The following is a 13,656-nucleotide window of genomic DNA, read 5'->3' as shown; positions in this document are numbered from 1 at the left end:
TGACTGCACCAAATACACCTCACTCCACTTTATCACACTACAAGATGGGTTTTCATTACGGATTTGCTCAAAACTTAAGTGATATTTTTGAGTTGAGATGTCTACAAGACAATTGTGAGATGACTGTGTTTCGATTGAGTGATGTTCTGCAACTTCTCCTCCGGTGATAAAATCCCAGTAAACATGATGATGTTGGATGGATGTTCAAACATTAGCAGCTTTATTGCAGCCACCACACTAGCTGTCATTATTTCCAATCCAAGGCCACATGGCGTGTTATGGAGCCATAATGGAAAGGCAACGTATGAGGGATTTCTGGGAGGTGATAGTCCACGATTTCACAGAGGAATTGTGGATTCAAAACTTCCAAATGATCCGCTCAACTTTTGAAGAGCTATGTGATCCAACACCTCTTGTAGCTCCTGCTGCATCATATGTCATTGCTGTTTTGAGAAATATGGCTTTTTCATATCATCTGAAATACCACCTCATGTAAGGGTAAAAACTCTGTTGCAATAAATAGGATTTTTTTTCAAAACTGACGTGTTTCCATTAGATGTATTTTACACTGGCAATTTCAATTTGCTCAAATTAGAGGATTAACAGAAACCCATCTTGTATGGGTTGTAGCTGATGCAGCATTGGGCCAATCACATGTCACATTAAATCAAAGAACACTTGTTGTGATTGGCTGCATGCAAAACCATACAAATAGTGGGGTTTTTTTAGATACTTCTTAAGGTTTGGATACTTCTTCGTACTGAGTTATTATGGTAATGACCTCAAAGGTATTGAGTATCGACATTCAGCCCTAGATGTCACACTTTCCAATGTAGTGGGGCGGCACAGCTCAGTATATCACAACAATCATTCAATTTGTGATAAAAGCACCACATTTGGCAGACATGATTATGGATACATTAGATGGATATCGGGCCATCACAAACTCTGAAAAATGGTTGCTGTGGCAACCATTTTTCAAAATGGCTGCCAGCGGTTGGTTACACTTTCCTATCCCATTGGATCCACATGCAATAATCGACATAATCTAGATCCCAGTAACCCTGAGGAGCAAATAAAATACCCACTAACAATTCTGTGGACATTTACAAAGTAATTGGTCATTTCATCATATTGTATTTTAATTATGCTGTGCCGTGAATCAGTAAAGTTTTCTTTATATGGAATGGCCGAGTTATTTATGTTTTATTCATGTATGCACTTTATTTTGCATGTTTACAGACATTCCATTTCAAGTATTTCTATTCTGAGTATTAAAGGCACAAGATCACCTGTGGGTATACAAACTGTGAGCTGTCACTGTATTCCTTCAGTTAGCAGTTAGCACCTAATACCAGTAACACCACTGAATACCAGCCACTCACTGGCTGGCTTTCCATCTATTCTTTCAGTCATTCTTTAAAATGCCCCCTGAGGTTTACATGTCATTTTTACATGTCTATATTGTAGTGTTCAGATTATTGTGCATTGTTACGATGCCTGAGTAAATGACAGTGCTAAGTACTGTAGATTAGTACAGTAGTGGATTACCACTGAATGACCAGAATGACCTATGCCACAGTTCACCACATTTATACAGGAAAAAGTACATTCTGATAGACATTTGCAACTGATAGAATGACTTAATGACTTACACCACCTATTACAATGACCTATGCTACATTTAACTACATTTATACAGGAGTTCAGAAAAAGTTCAGATTTGGGGAGGCAGTGGGAAACAGGTATTGTTGAGAAATGGTGGGCTTTGAGGATATTTTCAAATGAGGAGAGTGAGTCTGAGTTGTGGATGTTTTATTATTATTATTATTATTATTATTATTATTGTTATTATTATTATTATTATTATTACTGTTATTTTCATTTAAGTACATAAGTCACATAGAGGTAATTATGTATAATGCTGACATTTTCTTGATGTCAACATTCAGAGGCAGTACATTTACTGAGCATTGTTACATGGCCTATGTTAATATGCTGCTGTACTCTCCACTGCTGCAATATTATCCAGTTACTACCATAACATGCAGAGCCGATTTCATATTTTTTTGCATTTTCTTTCATTTATTCTTGCCTTACATTGTAAAAAAAACATATTTTCACTTTCATTTATATATAATTAATATTTGTGGTGTTAAAAATACATACACAGCAGCCTGGGGGTAGCTAATGTGCTATATACTCGTAACAGGTAATTAAAAAGGCCGCCATGGTCATTCACAGATTCATTCATGTAATACTAGACAGGTCAATCAGCTTCACCTTCTGTTTTTTAAAACATACAAAAAAAATATTTATTTTTGTTTTTGAAGTGGGCCAGTATTGCCTCAGATATCACAGTGTACAGATATGGTATGATTAATTACACGTTATCAAGAGCTCATTATCTTAAAAAAAAATTAAAGGAAATTTTCATTACATTTAATTCATGATGTGCAAGAATATAAGAATGTTTATCGGTATGACGCTTGTGCAATGTGTTAGCTACTGCCATCATCAGCTCCAGAAAAAAAAAGTTTAATTGTTTTTGTCCATCCAGTCAAATGAGCTGCTAGATTTACCAGCTTTACGTGGAATTTTATTTGTCTTGGGTAATCAGGCAATCCTTATTGTTGAGTCCTGACATTGCAAGAGGTTTTAATTGAATGTTTTTAACAATGGCTAATAACTAACCCATTAAGCATTGGTATGTGATCTATTCAGCATTATTGAAGCTCTCAGCAGGGTTCAGACTGGCAGGGGCAAGTCAACTCAAAGACTGTCAAGTACTTTTTCAAGCACTCCTTTGTAGTTTCAAGGATGAAACTGGTACTTTTGCAACCATCGGTCTCAATGTTAAGAAGCAGAATTAAAGTAATACCGCTGATGTTCCGGTGGGATTGTTTTCTCAGGCTGGAAAAACATCCTAGCATTGGGATACTGGTGTTTACCAACCCACTGGTGTTCATACAGTCATACGGCATTAAACATAATTCAAAATACAACAACAAAAAAACAGTATAACTATTTTTTTTAATTAAAAAAAGAAAAAAAATGCAAGCATCACCATTCTTGGCTTCCTAGTTTAAAATATTTTTCTACTACTTTTCATAAAATAATAATTCTGTTCTCCTCATTATTTTATTGACCATTTGAGCCTGAGTAAATTGACTTGATTTCTTTTAAAACGTGGGGAGAAAGCATTGAGCAACTGAGGAGGAAATGACCCAAAATTGGTAGTGAAAAGTGTAATGTATGTAAGTGAAAATTAACAAAAAAACCGAAACAAAAAAAACCACAAGAAATCAAGCCAAAAAAGGCAGATAAAAACAAGCAAATAACCTGATAAAAACTACTTAAAAACCATAAAAATTTTGTAAAATAATTCAAAATATATAATATGATAATTATAAATATATTTATCTAGTCTCTGGATGTTTTTACCTATAGTTTTTTTATATATATAATTTTCTAAATTGAAGAATTTCTTGAAATTTGTGGGATATTTCTTGCTCATTGCCTTTTTCCACATGTTTTTGAAAGAACTCAAACCAATTTGCTCAGGATTCAAAGGGTTAAATACATGTGAAAGGTGTCTGTATGCAATTTTCAAATGGTTTGAGTACTTTGTAAAGACCAAGATACAAAACCATCACAATGTCAGGGTTCCCCAGTGCTTACATTTCTGAGTGCCAAATTCAAGTACTTCTAACACCTCAAGCACCTTGTATGAACCCCATCTTCATTATTATAAAGTCCAGACTAACTCGTTATGTACAAGGCCTAAATGATATAAAAAAAAAAAAGTCTGCTTCAGTGAAAACTTGTTATCCAGCATTAGCTATTATAAACTATGAAATATTAAAGCTCTGAGTGCAAAATCAGCAAATACAGTGGAGGAAAGTGAGTTTGAAAACCACTCACCTCTGTCTGTCCCTGTCTGCCGGGACCCCCCTCTTGTCTGTCCTCTTGTGGACAGGTGTGTGGTGCGGCCCGGAGCGGTGTGGGGCCGAGGGCTTATGTCCAGTCCCGGTCCAGGCTGGAGAGGCAGCAGTTTGGCCATACTGGGTGAAAGTGGTGTGTGTGGGGAGAGAGGCAGGAGGAGGACAGCAGCGTGATTAACGACACTGAGTGGTGACTGCGGTTGCTAGTTAACACTTGAACATGATCTCTCTTTCTTCTCTCTCTTTTTCTCTCTCTCTCTCTCAGAGTTGAATGAGCTGTTGATACTTGTTAGCACGCCACACTGTATTCAACCACGCAGTCTGCTTTTGTTGCCTCCACTCACTATTGTCAAACCCAGTTATCTGTCACCATGGATGCAAAAAAACAAACAATCAAAACAATCTATCAATATATCTTATTTTTACATGTTCAATGTATAATATATAAATGTATGTAAAATATATAATGAAAGGTCACAATTCATGTCAGGTTATATATGTCAAATGTGAGACTTTAGAATGTTTTTATTTTGAAATTCTACATCAGGAGGTCTTGATACTGTCTGAGTGACATCCTGAGGTCTGTTTGTGGTAACAGGGTGTTTTTTAAAGACACTCTTAAGTACGTCTGAAATGTATTCTTTGCCTTTTAACACAGTCTACACATTCATACATTTTTACCAATAAATGTCCATGACTTTTCCAAGACTTTGAGTCAAATTTTGAAGACAATACATTCTCTGAAATGATCACCAATACTTTTTTATTACAATATAATATCTTTTTAAATACATATTTTACAAAAAAAAAAAAAAGGAACAGAACGGGATAACAAATGAAAATTAAAATATAACTTAGGGACCATTCATATTATTATTTATGCAGGGTGGGGATCTAAAATTCGGAGACTTGTCAAACAATTTTTTTGTTAGTTTTTATTTTGTTTTGTTTTTATTTTTGGTGATATTTAGAGAAAACCTGCATTTGATAGTTTTCTTACAAAAATAACAAAAATTACATAATTTACCACAGCCAGAAACAAAAAACAGAAACTATCGTTGGAGTTTTAAATTTTAATCAGCACTTGAACACGTCATGTGTTATTCTACAGGTCAAAGACTTTTCCTAAACTTTCAAGGTATATTTAAATTTCTAACACTTTTTAAGGTCTAAAAAACTGATATTTGCAAATTTCATGACTTTTCCAGGTTTTTCATGAACACACGACCTTGTGTTTTCTTTGCTGTTAATCTGAATAATTAACACCACTGAAGTCTTAATGCAGTTTTCATTATTATTTCAATATATTACCTAACATTACCCATTTTTTACATTTATTAATGTACAATAAATGTAAAAAAGGGTAATATTAATGTACGTTTTCATTTTTTGTATATTAATGTCATTCATACATTTATTACTGACTTGCTGAATAAATGTGATTCATAAGGACAACGCTTCCGTTTTGATTTAAGCGCTACACGCGCTTACCGTAATGTCTTCTATATGCACGCACCTCAAAAACAACACGGAGGCTCCTCTGACAGAAGTGGGTTTGACAGCAGTCAAAACAGTCGTGAAAAAGTAAACCTAACATTTACATTTACTGAAGCACCAACGTTCTGCTTAAATATCTGTGCTAGTTTTTTTTTTTTTTAATGTTACCTTATACACCTACTCCCCTACATTTTAGAGGCAAATATAGTATTTTTAATTCCCTTAAATCAATCAGACAGCTATAGTTGTCAGTTACTTTGTAAGAAGATAAATATAGTACGTTTTATTCCCTTAAATTCATAATACAGTTAGTGTCAGTTACTTTGAAGGAGATAAGCTACAAACAACTTTACACTTCCGCTCAGCTCTGCAACGTTTTTTCCGTCATTGTTCGGTTTTCGTTTAGCTAGTTTAGTGAACACAGCGGAGCATTAGGCATTTCTCGGGAGTTACTGGAGACCAAAAACAGAGTGAAAAGAGAGTGAAAACTGGACTTACATTCTTCAGGTGGCAACAAACACGGCTTGAAATGAATGCTAATGTTGTGTGTGCCGGTTGAATCAAGGCACCTGTTGGCTAACTACATGGTTAGCTGACAAGTTATGGATCTATGAAAAGTTCCTTGAGCGAATCTGGGTTTCCTAGGCCAACGAAGGTATGACCCGCCCTACTCTGCCTCTGATTGGCTGTTACTCGTTACCTTCGTTGGTTTGATTGGTTAGCTTTAGACAAGCGTGAGATTTGTTTCTGGTGCCTTGAAGTGGACAAATCATTTATTGCATGATTCAAATGCAGAGCTTGTTATTTGGTTGATGTGCATTATTGTATTGCTGCAGCCTGGGATATTTCAATGATTAACAGCAATATTGATTTTTATATATTATTATTTTTTGTGCAGTGTCAAATACTCACACTCATACCGCTCTGCACACAAAATGCACTTTTCAACTTTTAGACATTTTAACCATTTAAATGCCAGGTTTTTGTTATGATGCCACTATGTTTTGCATCTCTATGAAGCAGCTTTGTGTCTCTTTGTAGTCATTTTGTATCTATTTGTGGTCACTTTGCCCTTTTTGTAGTTGTTGTGAGTCTCTTTATGTTCCTTGGCAGCTGTTTTGCATCTCTTTGTAGTTCTTTTATGTCTGCTTATGGTCATTTTATGTTTTTTGTTGTCATTTTGGGTCTCCTCCAGCGTAGATAAAGGCCAGAGGAGGCTCTTAACGCTTTGGGCTCCTGGGCCTGTGCTTTTTAGGCCTGCACAATAATCCATCCATGACCATAGGTTACTTGTTTATACCAGACAAAGGCTGTAGTAGCAAAAACCCTTGTGTGTATTGATTAGAGCATATGAATTCAACTTATTTATTACTCATTTGTAAGAAGTTTGTGGTATTTATTCTTTCAGTCTTTCATAGGTCCAAAGGATTTTACTACGTCTTCAGCACTGCCAAAAACCATCCTTGTTACTCTACCTTAATTAGATATATTGAATCATAGACAGGCTGATTTAAATTGTTACAGATGGAATTTTAGGCTTACATGTCATCTGAAGTATCTATGCACGTGTGCTTACACCCTTACTTGTACCTTAAACATTTGCAGTTAAAAGTTGTCTTAAAAATCCTGTATGTTCATGTGCAACCTGTTGGTTGCAGCCCTGTATGTTTCCAGTTTGAACCATATTTCATGTCCTGACCAGCCTGTATTTTATAATGGTAACAAAACCCCATTTTTGCAATTTAAAAGGTTTTAAGAACAATCCTTCAAACACTGAAGAGACCCAGACACAGCCATTAGATATTGCCTGAAGACACAACTTTAATAATAAACCAGCAAGCAAAGCATGTAAAATACAACGCAAGATGTCCAGGAAACAGAGACAGGCATGTATAAAAACCCAAACAAACCATAAAAGTGGAGATGGGCAGCTGAAGCCAACGGCTGTAAACAGAGTGACGGAGAGGAGGAAAGAACAATGGCAGGAGAGAATGAGCAGCCGTAAAAGAGGCGGAGGGACCACAGTGCCGACGTTTGCATCCACACAATAAAGACATTCACAAGTGTCTGGCGCGGGGGGGTCTGCTGGACTGGAAACTACTGTGGCAACAGGGGAGAGGTGCTGCACCGGCTGGAGGTGATGTCTCAGCTTAATAGTCTGAGTAGCAGAATACAAAACAGTTAGAGTTAATGCTGGTAATGGGTTAATACTCTGCTCTCTCCTCTGCTGCAGCCCAAACCTGACATCTCTAACAACAGAGAGAGAGAAAGGAGGCTGTTCACCCATCAGTGATCATGTGCAGCACGCTAAGAGCCACATGTAAATGCATCCAAGATGCATTAATGTGAATTCATCTATCTGATGCAATCTCTCCTCTTCCTAAGTGTAACTGTCAGTTAATCTATCTGCAGCCTGCACAGGGTCTGTGATAACAGCAGCTCAAGTGACACTGATACTAAGCAGAAATTAGCTGTTGTTCTTCCTGTCACATGCAAAGTGAGAAAATTACTCTATCAATCCCGACACATGCTGAAAGACACATGCTGTCTGATCCCTGATCAGAACAACCTGTGACTGATGAGTCAGAGCCTGCAAAGGCAGTATTAGCAACCTAGTTAACCCTTTGAAACCTGCGCAAATTAGCTTAATTTCTCTCAAAAACATGGAAAGGAGGCAAAAACCAACTTGAGAAGATATTACTCAAAATAGCACAAAATTTGTAAAAAATAAATTTAAAAATATAATATAATAATAATAAAATACAAGAAAATTACCTGATACAAGCAAATAATATTTCTATAACATCATTTTAAATATATAATTATGATAATTATGTATATATAGTTGAAGTACCAAGTTGCCCTATGCCTTTTTTTCAAGTTTTAGAAAGAAATCAAACCAATTGGCTTAGGGTTCCAAGATTTAAATACTTGTGAAAGGCATTTGAACTCCACACAGGAAAACTGATGTTGATCCAAGTTTGAACAGGTTTAACTATTGTTGTGATTAAACTGCTAAAGAGCACAAGTTATTCTTCTTCTGGTGTTTTTCTAGCTTCAGGTGCTCAGGTGCATTACCAACATAGACTGTATAATAAAGTTGGGTGATATTGAACTGCAGTGGTATCATGGTATACCAGGGTATTTAGACATCCTGAAGGTATGTTTTTCAATACCATCATAAATACCGGTGTCCCTCTTTCTATTAAACTCATTGTATGTAGTGCACAGCATGCACCACCAGAGCTCAGTCTTTGGTCTCTATGGGTGGAACAGGCAGCTGAGCTGAAAGATGCAGTGACACCTAGTGGTGGAGGGAGAAGTTACAGGACTGTAAACAGCTGGCGGCAAGCAGGCTTTTGAAGTGCTCATTTATCGCATAAGTTTGGTTTTAATTAGTTTTTGATGCTAAAAAAACTGAGTCTGACAGCTGTGTGTGCGCCAATCTGTGTACTTGCGTTCAATGGTGCTGCTCATGATTGGTCAGACAGTGGTGCTAAAAAGATTGCTACTGTGCAGACTCTGGCTCCAAATGACATTACCATTATAAGGCCATGTCCAAGATATTTTGGCACAGTGGGAGGAAGTGGAGAGCGTCATCCATTTTTTCATACACAGACTAGAGGATGACTTTCATACGCCTTTAGCTTTCTGCCTCCCCTGCTCGAGCTTTTCTAAACTTTTCGCTCACATATATGTGAGCACATGTACGTCTATGTGTATTTGTTCGTATGTATGTGAATGTCTTTGTGTACATATATATTTGATAAAATTGTGTTTTTAATCTATCAACATCCCCAGTCTTAAAATCCATCTGCAAAGACCTTAAACATTAAAGATGGAGGTCTTTAATCTGCAATTGGGGACGGTACATTATATATTATCTGTTTGGCACAGCTGCATCCGTAACTGAGCAGCAGCTGCTCATTTTAACCACCCAGAGGGTATATATATGTTTTATGATACACAGTAAATACAGTGCAACTGCAGATTGTGCCTCAAATGCTGATAATGTAACCATCTTGTTTGTGCATGAAAGGTAAAATCTCAAGAAAGTGTTGAGGAGTGAGAAAGCTTCTCCATAGGCCCCTCAGAACCTGTGCAAATTGGTTTGGCCCTTTCAAAAACATATGAGGAAGGCAGATAGCAATTATACAGAAAAAATACCCCAAAATAGCAAGTAATTAGTAAAAAGTAACAAGAAAATCACCTGAAAATTAACACACAAAAAGAAAAAAAAGGTAAAACTGAGGAGGAATTGGCTTGAAAAGTGCTAAAAATGTAAATGCAATTAACATTATAATAGTTTTCTGAAAAATATTTTCAAATACTTTTGTCTCTGTCTCACTCTGTTATTCTTTCTTTTAAAACTAATTTTCAGTTCATTTTCTTGTCAGCTTTTCCTAATTTCTTGAAATTTGCTATATTGCTCATTGCATTTTTAGTCCTCTTTTTTTTTTCAAACCAATTTGCTCAGGTTTGGATGTTTTATTTGTGGAATTGGGATTAGAATATCTGTCAAATTATTCTGATGGTGAAGATAAAACCCTTGTGTCCATCTCAGTGTCAGATCCTGCTGTGATATTTTTTATACATGAAAATTCAATGTGGAATTAGAGATCACTGACAAATCCATGAATATGTCAAAATCACTCTGAAAACCATTACACATTTTGGAAGAACTCTCCTCTCTCTCTCTCTCTCTCTTTCTCAAACACACATCATGCAGCCATACACACACATATGAAGCTCACATGTAGGTGACAGTCAGTGACAGAGGCTGAAACCCTGCAACACTTTGAGCTAAAAACAAAAAAAGAAAAGAACAATGATGAAGGCCAACAATGTCACAGCTGTGACAGTGAGCTGCTGAATGGATTTAGGCGTGATAGGCTTCTTCCCTACAGGTTTGGCTTCACCTCTCACAGTTATCCTACGTGCTTCTGCTGGCTCAGAGCCCCCGCCGTATCAGGACAACTGCTAATGCACTAAGAGTCAGGGTCTGACCGATATACGACTCACTGAAGGCCAGATAGGAGGGATTCTCTGAGGGAAGCTTGTTCAGTTTGAATAGAACCACCTTATCTATGACCAGAGGTGGGACCAAGTCATTGTTTCACAAGTCACAAGTCTTTACACTCAAGTCTTTAGTCAAGTACGGATCAAGTCGAGACTGAGATGTTCAATTTAAGGTCCCAAGTCAAGACAAGTAAGTCTCAAATCAAGTCAGATCCCTGGTCAAGACAGGCAAATCCCCAATGAGATACCAAGTCAAGACTGACAAGTTTCAGTTTAAATCCCAAGTTAAGCCTGGCAAGTTCCAAATCATGTCCCAAACCAAATCTCTATAGTCAAGGCAGGGAGGTCCCAAATCCAGTTCCAAGTTGAGTACCAAGTTAAGATGGACAAGTCCAGCTTCCTCTCCAATAAACTGGTGTGTGTGTGGCCTGACCTACAGAGCGACTAACATCTAGTAAAGCAGTTTGATTGGCCTGGGCCTCACTGCATCCTGTAGTGTCTCAGGATGTTTCAGGAGGTTTATCCACCTGACAACCAGAAACATCTGAGAGATTACTGAAGCTGTGTAGAGCTATTTGTGGCTGATCAACACCACAAATAATAAGTCAGTCAGTGTTAACATTTTTGCCTTTAAATCCAGCCTGACAACACTTCTCACTAATCAGTTCATTTCTAGCATACAGAGACCTTTACAGACCAGAAACAACAGACAAAGCTTCTTCGCCTGGAAGATGGTAAACATTACATCAACACAGTGAGTTTCTGAACTGGGTGTTTTTTTCTGCCCTGACATTTTAGTAATTTCCAGTGAATTTCAGTCACAAATATTTGCAGGTAGTTTAATAGCTGTTATTGACGGCCTGTTATGAACATGGCAAGAATGTATGAGATTTTGAAAATATATGTTGACTAATAATTTAGCTCAAAAGTTATCTGCCTTCAAACATCGATATCGGTCCAGCCCTGGTCAGTATATACACATGTACACACACAGCAGTGGGGACATACTGTGGAGGTAGGGGTTAAGGGAGGTTTGGTTTCACTTTCAATTTCAATAAATCTGGATTCATTTTGATCAGTCTGTGAGGGTGCTTTGACTTATTGAGACAGATTGCATTGTGGAAAAGTCTTGTAGTGTGATCCCATTGTCGGACTGCACCGTTAACCTTCAGACTGGTTGACTGAATGGAGACGTGGGAGCGTGGTAGGAAGTGTACACTTGTTGACTGTACTGAGATCAGTGGGGGGAGAGACGCGGCACAGGGTGAGGGCGGGGTCAGGTGCTCCTCACAGGCAGAAGTCGAAGGTCAGGTCGGACTTGCCCATCTTCTGTCTGTACACAGTGTCAAACTTCTCATTCATAGACACTGTGAAGACGTCCTTCCAGAGACCCGCACGCCCTGCAGGAAGGACACACAGGAAGAAGATGGACTCTTAAATATTCATAAAAGTTCAGTTACAGCAAACAAACCCTGATAATCACTCCCGACTCCGATGATCACTTCCCTTTTGAATGTGATGGTTTTTTTCTACACTTAACCATGTGCCCAATTTGCCTTAAAGTAACCACCAGTACTTTTGTTGCATAATCGTAATTATGTGTGTTTGCTGACGTCCTGTCATTGGTTGCCATTTGCTTTTGTTGACATTCCGGCAATAGTAGCTGACATCCACTTCAGCAGCAGACGCAGAAGGATATTTAGAGCATAAAATGTCAGTGCAGAAGTGCAGTGACAAAGCAGCGATACATGTTTACTTCGGGATAAGAATGTGTCAGAGATATTGCTGTCTAGTCAAAACAACAGATGGTCAAACAACACTTTGTCCAACTTATCATAAAATTGATTGTTTTGGTTGTTGTTTTCACTTGCATAAACAACTGTCCTCGCAAGATGCAGATAAATACTGAATGTAAACAGGGACTCTGTTACTGCATTGCTTATATCTCATCTGACTTTTTTTTACCCAGAAACTCATTTTTAGTGTACTATAAAGCTGTAAGATGAGAAAGATGGTTTGGCTGGTGGACAGGGCTTGGTTTTCAGCTAAACTGATTCCTACATGGCGTCACAAAATGGGCACAAACTTTCTCATTTTACAGTTCAACTAAAACACAAGAAACTTATGCTCCAGAAAAGGATAAGCACTCAATGAAGAACCTAGGGTCACTAATAAGCAATTATTACTTAAATAAAAAGGCCAGAGAGCAGTGATAGAAAAGAAAGAAAGACGAGGCAGACTAAAAACCAACCCTGCCTGATCGGGCTGAAAGCTCTGCCACCTCCTCCTCCCCGTCAAACGGACGGGGAGTTCAACTAAACACAAGAAACTTGTGCTCCAGAAAAGGATAAGCACTCACTGAAGAACCTAGGGTCACTAATCAGCGATAATGTATAAAATATAAAGGCCAGAGAGCAGTGAAGACTAACACGTCTTTGGGGTCATCAGGTGGGAACCTCCTTTCATCAGTGTTACACTTAATTGGTCCCACAACACCTCAAGGAGGCTAGGTAGTGAACTCTGGTGTCCCAAAGCCACTCCCCTAGTGCCAGCTCTCACTGCTCCTGCACAGCCAAAACAGCCCTGCCACCTTCAACAGACCCAGATTCCATTCATGCAAGCTCCAGGGAGTGACAGTGCCGATGCTACATTCCCAAGCAACTGCTACATACATCTTACCTTACCTCGCACATGGCTTATCACAACCTAAACAACATTACCACCTTCCACAGACCCAGGCTCCGTTTATACAAACTTCAGGTAGTGACAATACCGATACTACCAGACACAAGGTTAAGCTAAGCTGCTACATGGCTATCACAGATACAAGGTTAAGCTTAAGCTAACACATGGCTATCACAGGTACAAGGCTAAGCTAAGCTAGCTAAGCTAGTTACCACCACATGGCTATTACACCCCAAACAGCACTGCCACCTTCAACAGACCCCTTAAGCAAGCTCCAGGTAGTGACAGTACCACATGGCCATCACAGATACAAGGCTAAACTACACTACCATAGCTATCACAGATACAAGGCTAAGACAAGCGAACACATGGCTATCACATATTCAAGGTCAAGCTAAGCTAACACATGGCTATCACAGATACAAGACTAAGCTAAGCTAGCCAAGCTAGCTAGGCTGGCAATCACATGGCTATCACAGCCCAAACAGCAATGCCACCTTCAACAGACCCA

At 38.2% G+C, this 13,656-nt stretch overlaps 2 protein-coding genes across 3 annotated transcripts in view; both read right to left on the bottom strand.

Annotated features, from left to right (window-relative positions):
- The window catches only part of efcab6 (EF-hand calcium binding domain 6), a 76,183-nt gene extending 70,004 nt beyond the window's left edge, over positions 1-6,179 (bottom strand). Inside the window, exons 1-2 of the mRNA XM_088072933.1 lie at positions 5,940-6,179; positions 3,925-4,064 (exon numbers count right to left, since the gene is read on the bottom strand). Of these exons, the coding sequence (XP_087929059.1) occupies positions 3,925-4,063 (139 nt within the window). The 5' untranslated portion in view covers position 4,064; positions 5,940-6,179. The remainder of the gene's footprint in view (positions 1-3,924; positions 4,065-5,939) is intronic.
- Positions 6,180-7,242: 1,063 nt separating this feature from the next.
- Positions 7,243-13,656, bottom strand: part of sult4a1 (sulfotransferase family 4A, member 1) — a 31,684-nt gene continuing 25,270 nt past the window's right edge. For both annotated transcript variants that reach the window (XR_015775544.1, XM_042511569.2), the window contains one exon: positions 7,243-11,860. Coding sequence is in view for 1 of the 2 variants with exons in the window: in XM_042511569.2 (XP_042367503.1) it covers positions 11,748-11,860 (113 nt within the window). In the remaining variant the exon portion in view is untranslated. The remainder of the gene's footprint in view (positions 11,861-13,656) is intronic.

This window comes from Plectropomus leopardus, chromosome 22, assembly GCF_026936395.1.
Source record: "Plectropomus leopardus strain MGB_pleo_1.0 chromosome 22, ASM2693639v1, whole genome shotgun sequence".
NCBI lineage: Eukaryota > Metazoa > Chordata > Actinopteri > Perciformes > Serranidae > Plectropomus > Plectropomus leopardus.
This window is presented reverse-complemented; position numbering and strand designations above follow the sequence as displayed.